Consider the following 26754-nt stretch of genomic DNA (forward strand, 5'->3'; position numbering starts at 1 on the left):
GTTTAATTCGCACTAAATTAACATCTAGACTAGAGTACATTTAATACCAAACATGTTGCCTGTAGAAAACACATGTATACATTGCACGTAAGGAAGTATAACAATGAAATTTACGCTAAGCATTTGTGGTTACTGATGTCAACCAGGAGAAGGCGGCTGAAGTACTTCGACGGGGCGGAAGGGAAACAGTCGCGCATGCGCACCGCGCTGTTCATTGCAATATTCCTGTTCCACAAACATCTACTGCACGCGTCTATGAGTCTTTGCGACTTTGTGAAAATAATAGTGCGGTTTTTATTGTAGTGTTTTATTAGTTTCAACAAGACAATTTCTTTTCAGTATACCACAATTCTTGTATTGATTTAGTTATCCTTTGCTTTTCGTGTTAATAGTGTTGATAATAATATAGTTAATAGAATTTATGTTATTGTATACTGTTATTTAGGTTTATAGCAGTTTTTGTTTATTGTAAATTTGTCGACAAAGAGGAAACAAGGATTGACAATCTATAGCGAAGAAAGGAATATTATTAGAAGTGCAAAATAATTCTGTGATGAAGAAAAACAACAACAGTGCCTTTGCATTCCTCTTACGAAACCTACAGCAAAGGTAGAAAAGTACTCTAATCTATCCACAGGAACAATACAGCGTATAAGGAATGACATGAAAGACTGCACAGAAGAAAGTGCGTTGTCGACACCTGAGGGAGAAAAAAACGTAAACGTCCAGACTACCGAAACGCAAATGTAGATGACTTCGACGGGAGATTGACAGAAAAGACATAATTGAGAATTTTTATTTGAAAAAAAAGAGGGCCATCGTTGTAGTAGAGGAGGTAGCGCGTTTGCCTGCTGATCTGCAGTTGTGCTCGGGAGTGAGTTCGATTCCCGTTTGCGCTGACTACCTGGTTGGGTTTTTTCCGAGGTTTTCCCAAGCAGTAGGCGAATGTCAGGTAATCTATGGCGAATCCTTGGTTTCATTTCGCCAAATACTATCTCACCATCATCAATTCAATCGACACTGAAGAAGCTAGTAGTTATTACAATGTCGTTAAATAACAACTAAAAATAGTACCAAGCTGCAACAAACGTCTACCCTTTTACAAGAGAAAACTGATTTGAAATGAAAGACAACATTAAGACGAATACTGAAGAAAAAGGATTTCAGGTGGAAGAAGTGTGCAGCAAAAAAAATTGAGGAAAACACTGTAAATTAGAATACGTGAAGATATCTACAGCAAATAAGAAAGCTTAGGAAAGTGGAAAAACCGATTTTGTATCTGGACGAGATGCGGATACATAGGCCTACCAATTTAACGTTTCCCAAGTGCTGGCAGGATAAAAATGTTACTGGAGTTTTGACTACCGTAAATGTGTTCAGAACCCCCATTGTTGTCCATCAGGATGGGGGCGGTGGGGCTAATGGCTTTTTTTTAGAGATTCGAATTAATATACACGGCTGGAACATAAACAGACGATTATCATGGACAGATCATACTCCAGAAATTTTGAAAAATGTGATAATGATAGTCATAGCGACAGCACCGAAGATGCGGAATCTTTTATGTCTGACTCCGTTCCTGTGTAGCCAAGTAAGTGGACTGAAGTTTTCAGGTCAGAGTGTAGCGTAAAGTTCCCCCGTCCCGCCTATCTACTCCCCGCGCCAACTCGTAGCGCGAAGACAGTACGTGGATGTGAACAAAAAAATCTGTATTTTCTTTTCCTTGCCTCTTCGGTGGTGATGCTGCATGGACTAGGAGTGGTGTGACAGATTTAGGACATTTGCCCCTAAAAAGCAAAATGCACGAATCTTCGCAGTCTCACCTGAAAAATGTTGTTTCATTGGCTATGTTACGCAACTCATACTGCTGGGCAATTAAGTGAAACGAACAGAACAAACATTCTCAAACATAATCAAGAAGCGAGAAAAAATCGTGAAATTATTAAAAAAAAAATATTGATTGTATCAAATTTTGTGGCCAATATGACCTTCCCCTTAGGGGACATAATGAAAAAACGATTCGAAGAACCCTGGTGTGTTTCGTGGGTTGCTACAGTTCGTGAGTAATCTAAACGAGCCTCTCAAAAATCATTTGGAACATGTCACTGTTTAAGGTTATTCTAAGACAATTCAGAATGAACTGGTAGATTGTAAGTTGAGTGTCTGCCGATCTGAAATTCAGACTGAAATCGATGGTATTAGTTTTTCTTAGGGATTAGCAAATGGTCCCACAGACATCTCCCAACTAAGTCAGGGAGTTTTGGTTTTTCGATATGTAGTGCATTTATTTTTGTCCTATACTTATTAGTAATGGTATCAAGAAGTGAAATTTGTATGTACCGAAATCTACTGCAGCTCTCCCAATCCACAAGTTCACGAGCCGCCACTGCCTTTACCCTTTTCTATCCAGTCCTCTGACTGAACTCTTACTTTCTTCGACCCCGACGGCATTAGAGCATTCGAGGCCTAGGGGTTCATTTCCCTTTCCTTCCTCCTCTTTCTACTTTTCTGTTCCTAGTGCTGACCTGCTATGGCACTAAAATCGTCCTCCAGTGGCTTAAGGAGGGAAAGCTGGTGATCAACAAGATCTCCCAGCTAGGTCCAATGGACCCGTCGACCAACAGCAGGTGTGGTCCTCCAGACATTCTGGGGGTCGTGTGTGAATGAAGTAGCCATCAAAACGTTAAAATATGGTGTTCACTTAAATCGGCTACAACTTGCCATTTTCAAAATATTGGAGTGCAAGAGGTCAAATGACTTTATTGTCAAATGCCTGGCATTAGAAAACAACAACATTGCACGTAAGAATAAAATTATGAAAACCAACGCAAAATGCGAAAATCCACCAAATTTTGAAATACATCATGAACCGTAAGTAATGTCATTAATTTCCGAGGGTTATTCTTAGAGATATTTCAAACAAAGAAGTTTGATTAGATTCGAACAGAAGAGCAGATATTGTAGCCATCCACAGGACTCAATCTAAGTAAGGGATTAGTTCTTGATCCTACAATCTGGTTTGAGAGCGATGCCCTGCAGCACAACACGTTGATGAGGAGAAGAAGAAATCCATTTATGAGTCCTGCATCCCTTATCTAAGTGAGAAATATGAGTATAACCTTCCCACTAGTCAGTGGAGTGTTTCTGGTCTTTTGTTTGGTGCACGTGGCACACTCCCTAAATTCACATGTGATATTTTAAAAGCACTCAGATTCCGATTTTTTTAAATTAAAAAAATTTTGTTGAATATTCTTAAGGATTCAATCCAAATATTACATTACCATTTATATTGTGACAGCGACGTGAGATTCGAACTCACGACCAGCGTCCCGCAAGAGAGAAGATCGCGCGGAGCACTTTGGGACTGTGCGCGGCGGAGAGAAGAGAGGGGGTGTATTACGTCAACGCGACGAGAGTGCGCGCGCATCTGGTGCTGGTAGAGAGGAGAGGGCTCTGGATTTTTCTGGAGTGCAATCTCTGGAGACGCGTCGAACTTTCGAGGCTACGTCGCTGTGGTTATAAAAGAAGAAATGCCAGCGAACTCGAGCAGAGTTTTCAGTTGATTAGTCAGCCAGTCAGTGAGAAAGCCAGAGCAAGCAAGCCAGTCTTGTGTACCGGAGTTCGGCTCGAGTGTGCGTCCGCAACTGTGCCAGCATCCGAAGGCCTGAGTTCGAGTGCAGTGGACCGCAGTTGGAGGGACCTGAGTTCGAGTGCAGGAGACCGCAGTTGGAGGGACCTGAGTTCGAGTACAGTGAACTGTCTCTGAAGGTCTGTGGTTCGAGATACTGTGAACTCGAGTGACTGAGCTAGAAGAACTGTGAACCGAGAACTGATAGTTCTGATTTGTAAATAGTAGTTAAGATTAACAGTTCATTGTTCTTCGTAATAGTCCAAGTAAATTGTCATTGCTGTAAGTGGAGTGCTATAACGAATACTGTGTTGAGTGAAAATCCAATTGTTGACGAGAGCGTTTAAGGCGAATTGTAGAAAGGAATTATTGTTGGAAGAATAAAATCCTATTGTTGAGTGGAAATAAATTCACAATATTTTGGCCATTGATGATTCTGTTGGGTTTGCATTTCTCTGAATTTTTTACTAAACCATTCCTGTCTTTCTAAATGATTCTGTAGTGCTTTTATTCTGGATCTTTACGGTCACCCTCATTGAGGGCAGATTATTTTCTTTAAATATTTATATACATCATTTTGGGGTGCTGAATTCAATGGAAAAATCAGCTTCTTTCTATCACGTCACATTTTCTAGATACACAGCACTAACACAAAGACAGTAATACAATGCTCGTTTTTGCTTCCTTTCCGAGATAATTGGTTTATATGAAATATTTAATAGCGTGTTTTGGGAAAGTCATTAATTTAATTCCCAATGTGCTCAGTCAATTTAAAGCCCAGTTCCCACGGTGCTTGTTTCCTGGCCGGCCAGCAAGCTTGGTGCTCTGATGGGTACGCCAATGGCTCTCGTGTTTGCAGCTATGCTGATTATTGTTCACACGCAGCTGGCTCTTTTCAAAGTTCAAATTGGAAAATCATCTGCTGTTTCAGATGTTGCAAACACTCATGATCAAAAAGAAACCAAACCATGATTGGAAAACAACTAAAGTCATACATAAACAATAGTAAATGTCGTATAATAAAGTAATTAAACCAGAAGTGTAAAACAGCTAAAGTAATGTTTCATATAAAACAATTATCTCGGAAAGGAAACAAAAACCGGACAAAATTATATTAAACATTTTTGTTTCAAATATCTCAAAGAATAACCCCCTGAAATTAATGATGTTACTTATGGTTTATCCTGTATAAATGAAAATTCGACAAAACTATTTTACCTTATTATGCACAGTTTCTTTTATGAATAATTACTCAGAAATTAGTAACTTTGCAAAAATAACCAAAGTTTTTCTTATTACTGGACTGGGAAATACAAACATTGGTCAGTATGCTGTATCATATGCATGAATGGCAATCATCTATAAAAATTGTGAACAAACCTATTCACAGCTGTTCTGTCATACTAGTGACCATTAAATTGTGACAGCCTGTTTGTAGTACCCCCAGACTGTTCTTCTAGCTACAGGTTTCTATTTTTACATCTTACTCCTCCATCCCAGATTACTTCATTGTCACTGTGCGGGATTTCCATCTGTTAATAAAAAGAGATTGAACTCGTGTGCTTTGGATCCAGAGACAAATATGGCTGATGCAATGTTAATGTTATGTTTTATTTTACGACGCTCACAACTGCAGAGGTTATATCAGCGTTACCGGATGTGCCGGAATTTTGTCCCACAGGAGTTCTTTTACATGCCAGTAAATCTACTGACATGAGCCTGTCGCATTTAAGCACACTCAAATGCCATCGACCTGGCCTGGGATCGAACCCGCAACCTTGGGCATAGAAGGCCAGCGCTATACCAACTCGCCAACCAGGTCGACTGGGCTGATGCACAGAAAGTAAAATATATATATATATTTTTTTTTTTTTCTATTGACGAAGTAATTGTACAATCAGTACTAACTACGGGTTTTAAAATTAACAATAAAATTTTAAACACTATACTGTTCGCAGACGATCAGACAATTTTTAGCGGCTCTGAAAATTTACAATTAGCAGTTTACAAACTAAATGAACTAGCAAAGAAATTCAATATGACAATCTCTGAAAGTAAATCGAAAGTAATGGCATTCAACGGAAAAGATCATATGAGATGTAAAATCAGCATTAATGACAGCATAATAGAACAGGTGAACAATTTTAATTATTTGGGATGCAACGTATCATACTGCCAGAAAGAAGATATTAATATTAAATTAAATAAATTCTACAGAATGTGCGGCACTATAAAAAGAACACTGAAAAATAAAACACTGCAGAGTACACAATTAAAATTTTATAAAGTGATGGCGGTACCTACCTTAACATATGCAAGTGAGAACTGGACTCTTAATCGTGCAGACAGAAGAAAAATAGAAACTGCAGAAATGAAGTTCTTGCGTTCAATAGCAGGTGTGACAATATTAGACAGGAAACGAAATGAAGATATTAGAAAAGTCTTAAATATTTTTAATTTAACAAATAGAATCGAAAGCATGAGAAATGGCTGGTATGAGCACGTTCGAAGAATGCCTACAGACAGAATCCCCAACAGCTACTACAATACAAACCAAGAGGACGTAGAAGTGTTGGACGCCCAATCACTAGATGGGAGGACTTATTAAATTTCGCTTGATGTGAAAACAGGTCAAAAGGCCTAATTTCATGACGCAGAAGAAGAATATATTTTTCCTTTGGCGATTTTTGTTAGAAATGATTTATATTTTGCGTGCTATGTCTATTTTTGTTTCGTAAGTACTAGAGCTCTCAGAATTTCTTGCCTTTTACAAGAAATCTAAAGGAACTGAAATAAGTTGTGGTACTTATGTAGAATTGATTAATAATACCTTTAAAGACGGAAGTATTGATTTGAAGTTGTATTACTTCTCTTAGTAAATGATCTGGATGGTGAAGTAGCTTATTCTTGTAAGCACTCTGTAGATTCTGAATGTGAGTGGGCAGAAAGTGTATATGAAGTTCATTGTAGAGTAGTAAGCATCATTCAGTGATTTTTGGCAAATAGCGCTGCATAAACTGCTTTGAAAAAGAATGCACGGACAGAATGCTGTGTCGATCGACATTATTAAATTTGAACACCGTATTTTTAAGAATTTACAAGCAGACTATGTTCAAAAATAGGTTTAAGTAGTCAAATATTCCTGTAATAATATTATGGCATACTTGAAATATTATAATGTGAAATATGAACATTCTTACAGAAAGAAAGAAATATGATTGATGCTTTCGAGAGGATGGTATGTACTATGTATGGAGAATTGGATATAATGACAAGCTGTATACCTTGTATAATGATGTAGCACTGTCAACATATCAGAAGATTACAGTGGGCTGGACACGTAGGAGGGACGAATCCCAAGGATGGTTTTGGAGGGAGGAGACAAGTTGGAAGACCTTGGAATCGCTAGGAGGATGTGGTCCGAAAGGATGCTGTTTCTGTGTATCATATACGGAACCTGAAAGGAGCAGAAAGAAATAGAGAAGAATGGAGGAAAGCAGTTGGGGAGATCATGGCCCAAGAATGGGCCATAGTACCATTGACTGATTGGAATATTAATAAAATCAGATGCAAGTGATAAAAATGTTACATTACTTTCTGGGCATCCCTTGTATGAAATTTGTTAGACCAGGGCAGGGCACTGGGAGCAAATCCAAACTCTAAACGAGGATGCTTAATATTCATCCGTCATGGCATCAACGCTGCACGATGTACAGCGGGGAAGGGGTTGAAAAGAAGTCATATGGCTTCCCATGAGAGAATAGAATTCGCTCTTGGTGCCCAGTCCTGTGTTAGACCACTGAGATTCATTGGTATGGCAAAAACATTTATTTAATGTTAAATATAATAAAGGTTTAGTTACATCAGAAAAGCATGTTAGGGACAGGACATTTATACATAAATTAATGTTCATGTTATAACACAAGAGATTTCTGTGTAATTGTAATTGAAGAGTTTGCGGGAAAAACGATGAATGTCACAGTTTTCTTAAGGTTGATGTCATTATCTAATTCAATGGATCACTGCGAAATTTAATGTTCTTATGAAAAATGGTAAAGAGCGATCAGTTTGGAAGTAAATCCCGAAAAGACAAAGTATATGATTATGTCTCGTGACCAGAATATTGTACGAAATGGAAATATAAAAATTGGAGATTTATCCTTCGAAGAGGTGGAAAAATTCAAATATCTTGGAGCAACAGTAACAAATATAAATGACACTCGGGAGGAAATTAAACGCAGAATAAATATGGGAAATGCCTGTTATTATTCGGTTGAGAAGCTCTTATCATCCAGTCTGCTGTCCAAAAATCTGAAAGTTAGAATTTATAAAACAGTTATATTACCGGTTCTTCTGTATGGTTGTGAAACTTGGACTCTCACTCTGAGAGAGGAACATAGGTTAAGGGTGTTTGAGAATAAGGTGCTTAGGAAAATATTTGGGGCTAAGCGGGATGAAGTTACAGGAGAATGGAGAAAGTTACACAACACAGAACTGCACGCATTGTATTCTTCACCTGACATAAATAGGAACATTAAATCCAGACGTTTGAGATGGGCAGGGCATGTAGCACGTATGGGCGAATCCAGAAATGCATATAGAGTGTTAGTTGGGAGACCGGAGGGAAAAAGACCTTTAGGGAGGCCGAGACGTAGATGGGAGGATAATATTAAAATGGATTTGAGGGAGGTGGGGTATGATGATAGAGACTGGATTAATCTTGCACAGGATAGGGACCGCTGGCGGGCTTATGTGAGGGCGGCAATGAACCTTCGGGTTCCTTAAAAGCCATTTGTAAGTAAGTAAGTATGAAAAATGGTAAAAAGGAGAATTATCACCATGAATACAGTAATCCTTTCCTTTATTTTCTATAGAAACAGCACTACATCTTGCAGTTATAGACTCAATTATATCATTATGTAATCCTTAATAGAAATGTGACATTCATAGTTTTTCCTGCAAGCTCTTCAATTGTATGGCTGATTTTTTTTTCTTGTTACCATACTGTATTTCCTGAAAGTAGTGTACTGTATCTTACCAGATATAAAAACAGTCCTTAAGTATTATTAAATAAAAATTAATACATTAATTCTCCACAACAGTTTATTTAGTAAATAAAAAAAAAAGTGACTTTCTTAGATGATATAGTCGCGACGCTGTTATTCCCAGCATGACTCCTCCTCTTTGCTTACGTCTTAGGAAGTCAGGGCTCTATAAAGTCTAGGTAGGTAGTATCATTCGGCATTTTTGTTCTTTCGTTGCCGAGCTACCAGACGAGGGATCTATTTGTCACACCGTTAAACATTACTGTAATTCAGCAAATAATTGAGCGGCAAATAATGTCCTTGTGTGCTTTCTGCGAACGCCAACGAAAGAGCCAAAATGGCGGACGATTATATTAAGTATTTATCGAGCTTTAGGAAATGCTTTACATCTTCATCAGCGAATCACAAGACCCACACATTTAAATGTAGCCGACCTGCAATGTGATTGGCTGCCGGAAATTAGAGCGACGGGGCTATAGTATCTCACTCCTACTATAGTTTTCGTGTATAACAGCCGAATCTCCATTCCTAGAATTTTCGATATCAAGTCTTTTCAGTTCCGCAGTGTCTCCAATAAGACGTGCTGTATTTCATCGTGTAATTGTCGCACCCTTATTTCCAGACAAACTGATCAGGACTTTAACATTTCACCGCATAATTATCACATAGATATTTCCGTTTATTACGATCAGAAATATTTAAAAGTAACATGCCGCTATTGCAACACAAAGTACATTCATGCTTAAGCCCGAATGTGCGAGAAACAGTAGTGACTGCTGACAAAAGTGAGTGGGGTGGGGTTGCGAAATATTAGCACCAAGCCAATAATCATAAATGCCTTCAGTTCAGTACAATTATTGGTTATGAGTGGCTGTTGTTCAGTAGTGTTCAAATACTTTTTTTTAGGCCTATACCAATTATTATCTTTCCGTGGACTGGTCTAGTAGTCAGATATCTACTTCAGTGCACCAGTTGTACTAGTACATGTGGTTCAACAACAACCATGAAGGCTTTAGTCAAGGAAAAAGTGTTTTTAATTCAGTAACATCACAGTAATTTTTTTTATTTTTAATGGTATTATTCTCATTAAGTTTCTAGAATCCCACACTAATACTGGTTCCCCTCCTTTCTCTGTACGAATCACTCAGCTTGGACCTGCTGGCTTGCACACACCTGTTATATGGAAGCTGATTACTGAAAGTTGACGCGACCAATCGTTACCTTTTTAATTTATTCTTCACTTAATGGTCACACCATATATTTTCACTCGGAAAAAAAAAAGCATTAAAAATACGACGATTATGTGATGAAATGCGGTATGTATCAATACAGTGTTGAACTGATAGTTCACACTTTGAAAACTCGTTTTCTTACCAGAGGCTGATTGCTTGCTTGCTGGCAAATGATTCTTATCTGATCATTAGGGCCCAAATTCTTAGGTTGTGACCTATTTCATTACTTGTTATTGAATTAATATTTATGCTCGACCATGCCGAAATGTACTAATTATACACCTGGTAGCAGACCTTTAATGCATGTCATTAAAGTACACCTACTCATTAAAGGTCAGGTCTTTCAGCCAATGACTCAGGTTACAACTGTTCAGCCAATGACAGGTCAGCTTTCTACCGTTATAAAACCGCAAGTATCGATTATTCTCGGATATGCAATCAAAAGAGAATTAGCGAAAAGTCACGGAGGCTGGAAATCCAATACTGTCGCAGAAGGTTATGTTCTGTTACTATAATAATTAGCGTTAATTGTAAATAATATTCAAATAAATTCAATTTGTCATCTCGTTTTTCAATGTCGAATTCAATAATCAAGATTATAATATTATCAAGTTTAACGGGACTACGTCAAGGTCAATGATATTATTGTTCCTCAGAAAAAATCAATACTTTCGCGTCTGCGCACATCTCACAATTCACGACCTAGAACAAGGTCACTTCCGATCTTGTCAGATACAAATAAAATATATACATCTGAATACCGGTAATTTCAAGTTAGAAATATGGTCGAGCATAAAAAGTCGTATGAAACTCGCCTATAATGGTAATTAAGAAGCTCGTATGAAAATTATGAAACTCGCTTGCGCTCGTTTCATAAATATCCATACTCGATTCTTAATTACTATCATTATAGGCTCGTTGCATAATGTACTATTAAATTTTTTATGAATTTCATACACAATGAAGCAAAATATGTTAATTTTATTGGAACTAAAACCGACTAAAATGTTGTCACAGTCTAAGATGATTAAAAACATTACTTCTGACATGAACATCAATTCCACTGAAAAAAAAAAAAAAATCTCGTGGTCGTGTGTGCAGCCATTCATGCATCGTCTGGTGCACTTCTTCATTAGAACCACAGTCTAGTATATACAGTTGCGAAGCTCAATACGTAGTAAATATGCAAACATTAAGTAGTTGCTCACCACTAGGATCACTAATATCGCCTCATTACAGGCAATGCAAAATAGTACCGTCACAGTCTATTGTTTCTAGCACCCTCAAAACTTAAGCTTTGTGACTGTATATAGTAGACTGTGATTAGAACGAAATGTCTTTCCTCCCATCGCTTCCTTGACTGGTCCAAACATGTGGTAATCACTTGGGGCGAGGTGTAGCGAGTATGAGACGAAACCTGGGGACACACCCACCAACCCGCAACAAAGAGAGCAAGCAAGGAATGGTGGCATTCCTCATCACCAATACATGCAGCCATCTGCAGGAAAGGTTATGCTGACTCTTTTGGGACGAACGAGGCATTATCTTGGAGAAACACCATCACCAGTGCGTCATATTCAGATTTGCTAAAAAATCATCTTCGGTCTGCAATCAAATTAAAGTGATGTGGACGTCTGACTACAGGTATCATTTTGCAACATGACAATGTTAGGCCTCATACTGCCTGTCCAAGAATTGAACCATTAATGACCTTCACTTGGTACTTTTCTACATCTGCCACACTCACCAGACCTCGCCCCAAGTGACTACTACATGTTTGGACCACTCAAAGAGGCAATGAGAGGAATGACATTTCGTTCCAATGAAGAGATACCCTGGGTGGTGCATGAGTGGCTGTACACACGACCACAAGATTTTTTTTTCAGAGGAATCCATGGACTTCCTATGCGCTTGAGAACCTATGAAGGAGACTATGTCAAAAAATGATACACTTATGTTTCACTTTTGTTCAATAAATTAAATGGCGGGGGGGGGGGGGGAACGGCTTTCATTTGACTCTCCCTCGCATATGTGCACAATTTTTCACAAATTATGTTAAAAACTGTACCCAGAACAATTTTTTTTTATTTAATAATAATTTATATTTTTAATAGACATTTATGTGGGCGTCACATGAAGATAATACATTTTCTAAAAGTTTAAAATGAATCTAAATTTAATTTGGATATTCCTTTTTTTACTTTCTTAATAATCATAATAATAATAATAATAATAATAATAATCCGTGGCGCTACAGCCCATGAAGGGCCTAGACCGACCAGCCGGCTGCTGGCCTCACGCCCACATGCCGAAGCAGAGGTGGACGATCATCCAACCAGAATGGAGGTATCGTGTGATTAGCACGATGATCCCCCCAGCTGTTATAGCTGGTATTCGCAACTGGACTTCGCTACCTATCGTAGCTCCCCAAGTGCATCACGATGGTGGGTGGGCACCGGTCCCATACACTGGCCGAAATTTCATGAGAAAATTTCTTCCCCCATGAGGACTCGAACCAGCGCACATTTCGTAATGCGAGTCCTAGGTGGGATGTCTCAGACCACGACACCACGGCGCGGGACCTTAATAATCATCATACGTGTAAATGAATGCAGTATTTCATGCACAGACCTGTTGTCAATATGTGTGCAAAGTTTCATTACTCTAGATGTAACCATCTGGGAGATAACTTATTTCTAGTATGCTGAAATGTAAAAAAAACTCTGATTTGCGGTAAAATCACTTTAAAGTTTATAATATGCATTCTGAATATAGTAACCTATTACATGGGATAAACTGATTATTTCTAACTCAGAATAAATATATAGCAATGAAATCTTCACTACAGTATTCCCCAAGAAATTGTAAATTTTTTGGCACCATATTTAAAAAAAAATGAAAGAAAAAAAAAAAACAGATCAAAACTCAGTAGCTCGGTCCCTTAAAATAATAACATATTATTTTAGTTTGATCAATATGCTTTTTATGTAAACTTCAAAATGATGAAAAACATCCTTTTGATACCTCAAATTATAGGATGCGTGCTGGCAAATGATTCATATCAGATCATAACAGGCCCGATTTTCTTTATTTTCCGGTTGCCATGGCACTTCTAGATATTTAGATTGGACTGTAATCTTACAGACTATGCTACGCCACTGCAATCACTTGATCACTAGTTCATAACTTGAGCAGGCAGTAACATGTACGACACTGAAATGTTATAAATTCACTGGCGATGTATCTCCACCTTCACTAGGTGTAACTGATACATCTGTACTGTTACTCTCACTGATACCGTTGGAAGACACTCTCGTCACATCAGGCACAAGAGCAAACATTTTAACAGTATATAGTCCTCTAGGGAAGTTGCTCTGTTTCTGCTCTTTGATACAATGCAACCCTGCTTGTTTAAGCAATGTTCTCAGAAGGGAGATCGGTCGTGTAACAGATGAATCTTCCTTGTCAACTTCAACTTTGTCAGATGACGTCAGATTCTCCTTCACCACTATAATGCCGTTTGGCTTCAATCCTTGCCTGCAAGAGATTAAATATTATCCATGTTGAATCTTTCGTACACTACTTTTAACACTTGAATATAAATAACTGATTAAATGGCGATCTTACTCGTGTTAATTGTGTAAGTATGTGCGGCTTACAGCTGTTTCGGTGCTTCTTCACACCATCCTCAGAGCCTACTAGATCTCGGCGTCATCTCCAACTTCGCTGCCTGTTATGTGGGTGCGTTTGATTGTTGAAAAGTGTTGAAATATGGTGTCAAATATACAGACACACTCTGATCAAATTCTCAACACACAGATCAATTTCAGAACACACACACTATTTGACACCACATTTCAACACTTTTCAACAATCGAACGCACCCACACAACAGGCAGCGAAATTCGAGATGACGCCGAGATCTAGTAGAGGATGGTGTGAAGAAGCACCGAAACAGCTGTAAGCCGCACATACTTACACAATTAACACGAGTAAGATCGCCATTTAATCAATTATTTAAACATTATCATTCTGTGAATGCTTTCATCAAAGATGGCAATGAGTGAAAAAACAAGATGTTCCCGGTTGTATTTCCGAAACCTTTATTCCGAAGGCCGTCATTTCCGAATGACCTTGTTTCGAAAATTCTTATTCTCGAATGCCATATTTTCGAATCGGAATGATTATTCCGAATGACGTATTTCCGAACAGGCAAATTTCCGTATCCTTATTCCCGATTCAGTAATACCATTGTTTCGTTGCCAGAAAATGTAAAAAAAAAATAATTAAATGTTTGCTGCAAGAGTTTAGAATGGGACGGTACTGTTAATGCAAGTTATCTTGAACCTTCTGAGCGGGGACAGAGGAGCAGAGGGAAGGAAGCGAGTAACGCGGGTGGAGACAACTGAATTGTTTGCGCATGCTCCGCAGCATAATCTCTTGTCAAGAAACATTATACTATTTCCTTCACTGCGTACCAGTAGTGTTACCATGGAGCAGCAACCACAGGGTAGTAATTATGGTGAAATCACACCACCGCGGAGAAAAAGTAACGCTGTTATCCATAGCCGAGAAAGAGAAATTATCGCAAATATAATAAAATTAAGCGTTGCGAGGAAGAAAAATTAAACAAATATTTGCTGGAACCTCTTGCTAAGGAATATGAGAGAGCGGCTAAATACTCTGGCAAAAATATTAGTTCCGTGAAGAGAATTAAAAATAATATTGAATTACAACCGAATGAACCTCACACTACTCGGGAAAGAATAGTTATGTAATGTTGAGAAATTATTGCTATAATAGTTATGTACAATAGTGCGTGTACTGTGAACGACATAATGAATTACTGTTGCAAGTTATTATTTTCTTATAGTTCTACTAAACATATTATTTCATTCCAGAATTAGGACTTGTGTAAAGTTGAAGTGGACGACTTCGATCAACACGTTATTCGGGATACAATTGAAGAATTCTATCGTGTTCAGAAAGTAGTACCTACGATTAAGAAGATAATTCCGAATGGATGATGCCATTGACGAAATAATTAATTTTAGAACAAGCAATGATGGCAGCAATGATAGGGATATGGATTGTGTATAATTGTAAATTAATGTAAATTCAAATAATAAGCCTGTAAAACATTGTTATAAGAATATGTACATATTAGCTGAAGGTGTAAGGCCTATATAATGTACAGAAGTAGCTGTAGTAACTCCTCCATTGCCGGTCCCCAGCCCGGATGAGAGAGGAGTGTACACACGATTATATTTTAAATACTTACTCATTACAGGTTAATTAAAGCTTGCTACGAAACTATGTTCTCCTCTCAAAACCGGAGTATCGAGAGAAGATGATGTCTGTATTGAACCAAGTTCTTTTACAGTAGAGAGCCGTAAGGTAAAAGAACCAACGTTTTCTGAAAAGAGTCACGTTACCAGAGGGAGGGGCATCCTTGCCGTGCCGTTACGTTGATGAGTACACGCCGTACCGAGCAGTTCCAAAGACAGACTTAGGGGATGTAAGGTTCAAGATAACTTGCAATGACAGTACGTATGATGTCAACCTAAAAGAAAAATGGATTCGGCTTCAGAATAGAATTTGCAATATCACCCGGGAATGACACATACAATAATGATAACTGCCAGATGAAGTACTCGAGAACATTGGGACAACAATTATTGTCACTTTAAAAATTTCCTCCGTAAATGATGTATGAATAATAAGTAAAATGTAATAGTTCGGAAATGAAGGTCTTTGGAATAAAGGTTTCGGAAATACGACCGGGAATCGAAGCAAGGAGCTTTTGGTGGCCTAATCTCCACTCTTCTGCCTGTCTCCCCTTTCACACAAGATTTGATAGCGCAACTAAAACTTGTTTAAGAAAACTTCCAACTCGATTTATTCATTACTTTTCTTATTGACAACAGATTATCACAATGGACAGAAATTCATACGGAAGTAACACAAGGACGCGGCCTTTCATAGTTGTTCATTATAGAGGGTGTAAACGATATAAACTGACAAAATTATATATACAGTATTTATCAGTCATATTTAAAGATAAAACACACATATTAGGTTAATAATACAGTGTTCATAGATTTGATAAAATACATTAAAGGTGATATGTTACAGTTGTATGAACACTAATGATTAGTGTTCATACAACTGTAACATATCACCTTTAATGTATTTTATGCTCGATCATGCCGAAATGTAGTAATTATACACCTGGTAGCAGTCCTTTAATGCATGTCATTAAAGTACACCTATTCATTAAAGTTCAGATGTTCCACCAATCAGAAAACACAAACAGAAAGCGCAAGTATCGATTATTCTCGGATATGCAATCGAAAGACAACTAGCAAAACGTCACGCAGGCTGGAAATCCAATACTGTCGCAGAAGGTTATGTTCTGTTACTATAATAATTAGCGTTAATTGTAAATAATATTCAAATAAATTCAATTTGTCATCTCGTTTTTCAATGTCGAATTCAATTTCAAGGTTATATCAAGTTTAACGTTTATCCTACTTTCTAGATTATATCAAGGTCGTCGACATTCGTTGCCCGGAAGAAACAATACTTTCGCGTCTGCGCATATCTCACAATTTACGAGACTGCACAAGGTCAGTTCACTCCCCAGTCACATAAGAATAACATGAATACTTATGAATAATTTCAAGTTAGAAATATGGTCGAGCATAAAAAGTCGTATGAAACTTGCCTATAATGGTAATTAAGACGCTCGTATGAAAATTATGAAACTCGCTTGCGCTCGTTTCATAAACATCCTCACGTCTTAATTACTATCATTATAGGCTCGTTGCATAATGTACTATTATTTATCAGTCTACTGAACAAAATGTCTAGTGAAATTTAATTATTTCTTATAATTTTATTTTTAATTTGTAACATATAATGTTTTTAAGATTGATAGTGGAAAAGGAGAAGTTGTCAGATATATGTAGCTTTGAATCTAACGTGCTTGAATATTCAATGTAGAATGCACCGCTAAGACTGTACACTGGTACGAGCCTCATTGAGAATGAAAAATGCCCTGTTACCACAAGCTTCGTCCTTAAAGGAGGCATTTACACTATTGAAATCACCATTATGTACTGGATAAATTACGAAATAATGATAATTAGCAGTGTTTATAATACAAGTTCAAGGAAAACCACCAGACAAGAATCAAACTCCTCTGAATTCTTATGCTATCAATGTTAAGAAATGTTTCTTTGCACTGTGAGACATTAAATAATCGCTAATCTCTGCATGTTGACTATTTTTCTCTGTTAAATAAAACGTATCTAAAATCCACTAGGACTAGCGGAAATGCAACTAATTTGGCAGCACTGGGATTGGCGGGTGTGTTGCACTAGTGTACAGTCTCAATGGTGTATTCTATGTTGAAAATTCAAGCACATTAGATTGAAAACTATATATTTCCAATAACTTTCCACTTTTTCTATTTTCTGCTATTTGCACTAATAACGGAGTTTGCCTATGTTGCTGGACTTTTGAATCACCCTGTAGTTAAAAATGAAAATGTTGCATACTTGCAGGACTTGAAGAACGCGACAAAGTCTTCATCAGTAAGATGTCCTAACACCCACTGACACCAAATTACATCATATTTCCCTGGTTGTGGTGAGAAGTTCTGGAGGCCTGTAACAGAAATAGAAAAGTGAAGAGGAAGGACTGTTCATGTCTGAACTTCTTTATGGTCATATTCTTCAATTCACAGAGTGCAATTAACGGAGGAGATGGACGGAATTACCCTATCCGTAGGATATGTTTCCCTTCCTAATAAAATTATCCACTGAACATAATTTGGACAGGGTCTTGAAAAAAGAATAAGGAATTTTAAAAATAATTTGATAGAAATGAGTAAAAAATAGTATTTTTCCAATTTTTATATTCCGGAACAAATATAACTCAATCCAGGATAAGGACACACCATTAAAATCCAGAACAATCCTGGGAAATCTAGGACATCTGGCAACCCTGTTAGTGGAAAAATCATTAAAATAAAGTAATATTGATAATGTAGTAACAGTAGTAGTAATAACAGTAATGATGATGATGATGATGATATTATTATTATTATTGATGATGATAATATTATTATTATTATTATTTTTTTCTATTATTGTATTTGTATTCCTGATGGCCTTAACAACACCAGAATAAATAAATAATAATAATAATAATAATACTCCATTTTGAATTTTGCGTACACTACATTTAACACTTGAATATAATTAATTGATTAACTAGTGGACTTACTCGTGTTAATTATGTAAGATTTGTCCGGCTTACAGCTGTTTCAGTGCTTCATGCACCATCGTCAGAACACAAGAAATACATCACACTAACATATGAAAACAAAAGCACACATAAAATCGCATCTTCATTCAGAAAACAGAAATACAACATAACATACAGAACAGAAAACACACTACAAAGACATCTCAACACACAAAAAACACAAACAAATAAATACGACCACACAGGTGTATACAAACTCACATGTAATAGTTGCGACAAGTTCTACATTGGACAGACAGGCAGATCATTCTAAACACGCTACAAAGAACACATTAAAGCAATAACCAGAGGACACAATACATCTACATACGCAGATCACATAACCAATACTAACCATACATACAACAACATAAATACGGACATGGAAATCCTACACATACAACCCAAGAACCAAAAACTCAACACACTAGAACAATACGAAATATACAAACACACCAAAACACACCCCGATTAAATTCTCAACACACAGATCAATTTCAGTACACACACACTATTCGACTCCACTCTTCAACACCTTTCAACAATTAAACACACCCACTTAACAGGCAGAGAAGTTCGAGATGACGCCGTGATCTAGTAGGCTCTGATGATGGTGCGTGAAGCACTGAAACAGCTGTAAGCCGGACAAATCTCACATAATTAACACGAGTAAGTCCACTAGTTAATCAATTAATAATAATAATACATTTTCTACGGCAGTCTCTATCTAGGATTCTATCCCCCCTCCATTAGAAATCTTAATTCGCACTCTGCTTCAATATGGTTTGTTCTTACCTGCACAATACAGATCTCCAAGTTTTTGACATTCTCCAATAAAATTTTTCGCCTCTTCCAAGAATGAAGAATTCTGCTCAACTAAGTCAACTTTGTCAAAGAAACGGAGAAGAAGGTGCTTGGTAATTCTTCCAATGCCAGCTCCGCAGTCCAGGGCTCTTCCATGCCCTGGAGGATTCTGTAACTATTTTGAAATTAAAATGTTAGCCCAAACATGATCCAGATATATGGTCAGTAACTACATGGACTATGGCTAAGTACTGTGAACATCAACAGTCATGCTTATCTACCTTCACAATAAATTTCTCCCATATGTATACTACACTTGATCCACAGTTGCTACAATTACTGCAAACAGTCCTAAGTTGAAAGTTCAATAACATTATTCTAGGGTTACTAAAACATAAAACTATTATGAAAAGGTTATGCAGAACATAAAAATAATAACTGTAGTACAGCTTAGGCCAGGCCTGCACAAGGTTTGCGCTCTCCGAGCCGGGTTACAGCTCATGAGCGGAATGCAGGTATTAACTGCGCTCTGTATAAGGGTGGACTGGAAGAAGGGGTGATCTCGTACAAAATGTACACAAAAGGAAGTACTATTACGAGTGCTTATGAAATGAATTCCCGTTCAGTGTTTGCAAAACTATCTTGGACTATTATTAATTAATAAAGAAATATTTATTTTACAGAAATAATAGAAATTTTATGGCTACTTAAATGTACAATATCATTTCGTTATATTTTTATTTATCAGTACATCAAAACGAGGTTTTATGCTGTTGGCAGTTGAAAGGAACAGTAGCCTACTGATCGTAATGAAACATCAGTTACAGATGTTCGATGTCTGCCTTTATTAAAGTTGATTATAGAAAACAGTTGCTCACAAATATAGGCCTAAATATTGAGCCAAACATAGTAATCATTTTCACAGCCAGCCTGTGTAGTCGTGGATATTATTGCTAATGTTTAGTCTTGTAAAACTCAACCAGGCTAGTAGTATTATTCAAACGGTCTTTAGCCCTTAGGTCACATTGAAGATCAATAAGTTCGAGCTGTAAATCGTTAAATGTTATGTTCCGTCTTTTAGATTCCTCCATACTGTACTGTAGCAGTAGGTAAGCAACGTGAAACAGTTACTGAGAATAGGCCTACACACTGCACTCCACTAGATAACTGAGTGGTCATTTCCCTCTCCTCTACCTATAGCAAGCCTATGTCATTCTGACGTATCTTCCTCTCCGTTTCGGCGAGCAGAAAACATGGCTCTCCCACTCTGAAGGAGCACGCGCGCTCGTTAAGCGCTGTTTGTGCAGGTATGGCTTAGGCAATTCATGTGATACCTCTCTTCTAGAAATGAGCGTGTACACTCAAAAGCAATGGTGGTTGAGAGGGGAGGCAAGAAATGAAATTCGGCAACAGTGGGACATGGCTATTTATGAGCTGCTCATGTTTTACATCCAAATGTTTTGCAAAAATTAAGATCAACTCTGGCTGCTCTGATTTAGCCTGTAATTGTTTCCAATAGCTTACTTTGAATAACTGCTTCAAGAAGCCTACTGATCCCTGTATGTCAGTGTGGGAGATGAAGCCAAAACCGCCGAGGACTCCATCAACAGTAGCAGGAACTGCAGACCAGTATTCTGCTGCCTGCGTGTAGAACGAGGCTTTCTGCTTCTCTTCTGATTCTATGACACTCGGATCAGCTGCATCCATCTCACTCTCAGACTAAACAGTTACACAGTCACAATTTTAATAAAACTGCCTCTGAAACTAGACAAAGAAAATTAACTGAATAATACAAGCACAATAGGTTTGACGTTGCACCAGGGTGTCCGAAAGCAGTACCTTCAATTTTCTCTCTTTCTCAAACATTACTCAATCAACGAGCATTTATAGTTGGATTTTAAGCACATTCCATACCTTTACTTTTCAATTTAAGAGGAGGCTGAGTAAACCTAGAGGCCGTTCTAGAAGTTTTGACAACGAAAAAAATCAGGCCACAACCCGGGATTGAATTTCGGACGTTCCAGTCCGTAACCAGTTGCTCTACCAACTGAACTACCCAGCCGCACAGAAATGGGCATTGTATCAATATTATTAAGTTCTCTACGATAACTTTTTGATTAGGTTATGTTGGGTAATAATTCACTATAACAAACACATTTGCAATTTCAATATTAAGACCTAGCTGTATGGCAATTAATTAATTAATAAACATGTGATACAACATTAGGAAAATACAAAGTATGATTACCTCTACGTATACATTCAACAGTTATGTGTATTATTTTCACACTATTCCAACCATGTGTTTACATTCATTCGATAAACAAACGAACAGATGTTATTCATGTTTTTGTTTCCGCATTTGTTTTTAGTGCAAGTGTGCCAACTCACACAACATTGACCAATCACTTTGCAATTGGTGTTGTTACGGCTGCCAACGCTACCAATTTGTGTCCAACATGGCAGACATGGCGAAAGCTGAGAAGTTAGCAGCAGCCAGAAAGAAAGTAAGTAAACTAATTATTAGTATTTGAGATGTCTCTTCGTATAAAATTAGAACACAATGTCAATATGCATTAACGAGCAATAAAAAAAATTTCGAGTGCAATGTTGACACTACAGTGACATGCTGGGCGACATGACGTTAGGGTGGGGGAGGTTCCATGTCATCAATTTAGCGCAATAATTTTTATACTCAACCTTTCTTTTCTTTTTCAGAATACTATAAGACGGTAAACATGTTTGAAGTTAAATCAAGAAGACATTAATTACTGTCTTTTATACACAATTAGAGGACTCTTCGATCCTAACAAAATTTCGTCATTTTACGAATAGTTTATTCTTATATTCCCGTGTATTGTATGTACATTTCAGATAATATTGATATAGTATGTACTTTCAGATTTTTCGGTGCAATTTTATTAGTGTGCGGTACATATTTGTCGTAAGGGTAATATAATGTAAGCTGAATTAATTGATAAAATAATTTACTGTAGCTTACTAAGTGAGATTTCGTTTATTGTAATTACACAGACGAATCTGTTCTTTTTGGTATTATAAGATTGTTGTTGGCATTGCGGTAACCGTATACTGAAGTTTTCCCTTCTTGTCATGCGCACAATAAATAACATGTACTGTATTGTAGAAATAGAAATATGAAATTATTATTTGTAACTTTATGCATTGTGTGAACATTGAACTTGCAACGATAGAAAGATAAAGTACAGTACCCGTGCGTTCTTAATAGTAGCAAAGAACTGACAACCAAGAGAAAGCCCTGACGTGATTAAGATTCTAGGATATGATATAGTGCTGTGCGATAGTCTGGTTTGTGAGAGACTGGAATGCTCGTAGAAAGACTGGAATTATTGAAACTGAATGGACTTCAAACAATTCTGACTTCAAGATGTTAAAGCCTGTCAAAATAAAATAATAGTGTGCCATGCCATGCTATGCTGTATATTTTATAAATAACTACAAAATGTTATTCTTCTCACAGGACTTTACAAGTAATACATAGCCAAAACATATGAAACAGATTCACCTTTTCCTCAGTGAACAATGCTGTGATCTAGGGCTAGAAGAAAAGTGTCAAATATAAAAATGAGCTCTTTTGCTAACATTTAAGAATCGCTTCACGTTCTCATAGTTATAGGTACCATTACAATGATAATAAGTACATATCTTATCATAAGAGATGTTGGAAATGTTGTCCTCCATACACATATTTCTGGCATCTTCTCAGGAAATTTTCATTCACACTCGAGAGTTCAATACCAAAAATTACCGTAAGTCAATTTCTCGCCTGATGTTTTCTTTTAGTTCTTCCAATGTCTGAGGGTTTGTTGCATAAACTTTATTTTTCAAGTCCCCACATAGATAAAAATCGCATACAGTTAAATCAGAGGATCGTGTTACTCTTTGCTTTCTATCGCGAATTGACCCCGTTCCTCTGCATTTGTTCACAAGTCTTCGCACGGTTTCTCTGTGTGGGATAAGTAAACAAGGAAATTGTATTTCAAATCGCGTTCTAACTTCCCTACAAGAGTTTGTTGTCACAAATGTGTCGTACATAAAAATCCTTTGTGGTAATGTGTAATCGTGTCGAGGCATTATGGAAAACTGTGCAAGCACTGATAACACTCTTAACATAATTAACACTTAAAAATTGTACATTTATATGCATGGAATAGGAACGAAACAAACTAGACAGTGGCTTCATACATGCATGGAACAGGAACGAAACAAACTGATAACACTCGTAACTTAATTAGCACTTAAAACTCTTACATTTACAGTACATGCATGGAACAGGAACGAAACAAACTAGACAATGACTTCATATACGCATGGAATGGGAATGGCTCAAACTAGACAATGGCTTCAGTGTGATTGCTGTTCACTCACAAAACCTGCTGTTGCCACAAACATGCGCAAATCTTATGTGCGGGCGGTAGGAATCCCAGCTGTGGGGATATTATAACTGTTTTGGCGGCAGTCCGAGCTGCTACAGCCAGCATGCGAGCCCCTGTGTGAAAGAAAAGCACTGAATTATGTATCAAAGAGAAACGTTTTCGTCTAATAATTTGGCCACCTCTATATCTTTGTAAAGTCTTGTATCCAGATAACTTATGCTATTTCTTGCACTCATTTGCAATTGGGTGTAATGTATGCATTCCCTCTTCAAAGTTACCAACTTATGGGTTAGGTTAGTGTTAGTTTGTTTAGGATGGTTTTGTTTGCTTAGGTTAGTTGTAGTTCGGTTAGATTAGATTAGTTTTGGTTTGTTTATTTATTTATTTTAGTAGGTTATTTTACGACGCTTTATCAGCAGCTTTGGTTATTTAGCGTCTGAATGAGATGAAGGTGATAATGCCAGTGAAATGAGTCTGGGGTCCAACACCGTAAGTTACCTAGCATTTGCTCATATTGGGTTGAGGGAAAACCCCGGAAAAAACCTCAACCAGGTAACTTGTCCCGACCGGGAATCGAACCCGGGCCACCTGGTTTCGCGGCTAGACGTGCTAACTGTTACTCCACAGGCGTGGACTTTTGGTTTGTTTAGAGATTAAATTTGAGTTGCTTAGGTAGATCTGATTTGCTTAACTTAGTTTTGGTATGTTTAGGCTACATTTAGTTTGCTCATGTTCGTTTTGGTTTATTTAGGTTATATTTAGTTTCCTTAGGTTAGTTTTGATTTGTTTAAAATAGATTTAGTTATTTTAGATTACTTTTGGTTAGTTTCGGGTTAAAATTGATTTGGTGAGGCTAATTTTAGTTTGTTTAGGTTAGATTTGATTTTTTTAGATTAGTTTTGGTTTATGTAGGTTAGATTTGATTTACTTAGGTTAGATTTGATTTGCATATATTAGTTTTGGTTTGTTTAGGTTAGGTTTGCTTAGGTTAGTTTTGCTTTGTTTATGCTCTGTCTACCTGAATGCCTCTTCTCTCCCTACCCAAAATTGAAAACGTAAATGCTGCCACTAATAATGGAAAATAGTGGTCCCCTTGTATCAGTGCACTATTCGCCATTTCCTTTATCAGTCCTCAATGAAGGACCTGTCTCCAGCCACGATATACTTTTTCACCCATTGTCGCTATAATATGATAAATTACACATCAGTTACAGACAGTATTGTTTACAAACAATCTTGCTGGGCTGGGACCGTGTTCTGCAGCCATGCCAACCAAACACCATCCTTTTCCACCATAAATTCCATCAGCATGGAAAGCCAACACTCTAAATATAAAAAATCTGATGATGATAATCTTGGGGGATAACAAAACATTTGGACCACTGTTCAGAAAGTCATGAAATGGAAAGAGTAGTTTTGATTTAATGCAGAGCTACGTGATGCAGCTGCTAGTTCTACTTAATCTTGTTAAATAAAAATAGTCTTTAAGAGCCATCAAACACAGTAGAATATTTGTTTGCTGATCCAGAGTTTCGCTTGGGCATGGATTCGATTCTGGTTTGGGCTGATTGTCTGGTTGGGTTTTTTCCGAGGTTTTCCCCAACTGTAAGGCGAAAGTCGGATAGTATACAGAGAATCCTTGACCTCATCTCGCCAAATACCATTTCACTATCACCAATTGTATTGATTCTAAATATCATAGTAGTTGATACAGTATCTTTAAATAACCAAGGAAAAAAAGTCTTTAAGATTGCTCTGTTCACATCTCAAAGGCTGCTCACTGTTATTACATTTATCAAAACCCATTTATATTTGGCTGGTTTCCAATGTTGAGCACTTACACTGGTTCTTCTAAATTAGGCTCATTAATGGATACAGATTTATAGTCCATGCACGTCATACTTGTGTCCGAAGGTATTGGTACACATAAAATGCTCTGACGCTGTGAAAATTTGAATCAACTTCACCTTCTCTACTGTCTTTATTATCAGACATCTCTGCAATTCTTTTTGTCTGGTATAATTGGCCATGTAATTTTGATATACATTGCGTACAGATATCTATATTGTCGTCCACATCTGTGGAGTAACGGTCAGCGTGTCTGGCCGCGAAACCAGGTGGCCCGCGTTCGAATCCCGGTCGGGCAAGTTACCTGGTTGAGGTTTTTTCCGGGGTTTTCCCTCAACCCAATATGAGCAAATGCTGGGTAACTTTCGGTGTTGGACCCCGGACTCATTTCACTGGCATTATCACCTTCATTTCATTCAGACGCTAAATAACCTATATGGTGATACAGCGTCGTAAAATAACCCAATAAAATAAAAAAAATGTATATTGTCTGAAGATGCCCACACAGGGCGAAAACGTTCACAAAATAATTAAAATGTGTTAACAAAAATATTTTTTGGGTTGACATTATAAATAAGTCAAGACGGAAACATTAAAACCATATTACTCATTCATCATAATATGACTTATTGGATAATCTACAAAGACGAATTCAAAATTCAAATTTATTGACATCTATTTGCCGAGAATAGAGAATGGTGTAATGGCGGGTTGATACATAGGATGTTGTCTGTACAGTCAAATGTCGATATAACGAACATCACTTTAACGAAAAAAAATTTTACTCCCTACTTATGTCTCCATAAGACGCAATATTAAATAATTTATTTTGCTCGAACACTAGTCCTACGAAAAGAGAAAAAATGTCCCTTTATCGAACTATGACTGAATGAATGAATTTATTTTGTGCATTTTCCTTACTTCATAAATGCATGTCATAGCCCAATTCAGTGAGCAGGTTTTTCTCCTGAAATTATTTCCTTATCTAGGCCAATATAAAAAAAGAGGGTAAGTTGTATCACAGAGACAGCCACAAGTTTATGCGTGAATACATCTCTGGATGGAAAGTTGACTGTAAGGTTTCGGTTGCTTACATGCCTGCTCTCATTTGCGCTGCATATGTCTCAACATTTTTAATTTTCTCGTTTCAATGAACTTCACTCTCGAATTTTTGCAATTTAATTTCTTTCTCTGAGGTTTTGTGAAGAATGAAGTGTATGATCTCGGAGCAGAGATTTTCTCAGCTTTTGAGGAAGTTACCCTTGAGATGTTAGACCACACATGGGAGGAATTAGCCTCAAGATATGAACTGTGTCGTGTTCGCAGTGGTGGGCACGTTGAGGTCTAATTTGGACGAAACTCCCATTCTTCTAGAATGCACGTACAAGTTACTTAACAATAAATAGCAACAGTTCTAATTTTATCACGTTTTTATTTTATGTCTTCCCAAACGGATCACCCTGTATATT

The 26754-nt window shown here is 37.3% G+C and overlaps 2 protein-coding genes across 2 annotated transcripts in view; one reads left to right on the forward strand and one right to left on the reverse strand.

Annotated features, from left to right (window-relative positions):
- Positions 1-12464: 12464 nt before the first annotated feature.
- On the reverse strand, positions 12465-21399 carry Ntmt (N-terminal methyltransferase). The gene is made up of 5 exons (XM_069842549.1): positions 21271-21399; positions 20547-20741; positions 19014-19197; positions 17468-17576; positions 12465-13442 (listed from the first exon to the last, which is right to left on the reverse strand). The coding sequence occupies exons 2-5, from the start codon at positions 20727-20729 to the stop codon at positions 13127-13129; spliced, it is 792 nt and encodes a 263-aa protein (XP_069698650.1). The 5' UTR covers positions 20730-20741; positions 21271-21399; the 3' UTR covers positions 12465-13126.
- Positions 21392-26754, forward strand: part of LOC138711186 (Golgi matrix protein 130 kD) — a 45639-nt gene continuing 40276 nt past the window's right edge. The window contains exon 1 of the mRNA XM_069842548.1: positions 21392-21529. Within this exon, the coding sequence (XP_069698649.1) occupies positions 21482-21529 (48 nt within the window). The 5' untranslated portion in view covers positions 21392-21481. The remainder of the gene's footprint in view (positions 21530-26754) is intronic.

This window comes from Periplaneta americana, chromosome 12, assembly GCF_040183065.1.
Source record: "Periplaneta americana isolate PAMFEO1 chromosome 12, P.americana_PAMFEO1_priV1, whole genome shotgun sequence".
In the NCBI taxonomy this organism is placed as follows: domain Eukaryota; kingdom Metazoa; phylum Arthropoda; class Insecta; order Blattodea; family Blattidae; genus Periplaneta; species Periplaneta americana.

Bases quoted from the DNA above. Each gene is read 5' to 3' on its own strand.
- Ntmt (XM_069842549.1), bottom strand. From the start codon at position 20,729: ATGGATGCAGCTGATCCGAGTGTCATAGAATCAGAAGAGAAGCAGAAA. The intron at 19,198-20,546 runs GTAAGCTATTGG...ATTTCAAAATAG, and splicing joins TCTTGAAGCAGTTATTCAAA to TTACAGAATCCTCCAGGGCA. The intron at 17,577-19,013 runs GTAAGAACAAAC...TTTCTGTTACAG, and splicing joins TGGAGATCTGTATTGTGCAG to GCCTCCAGAACTTCTCACCA.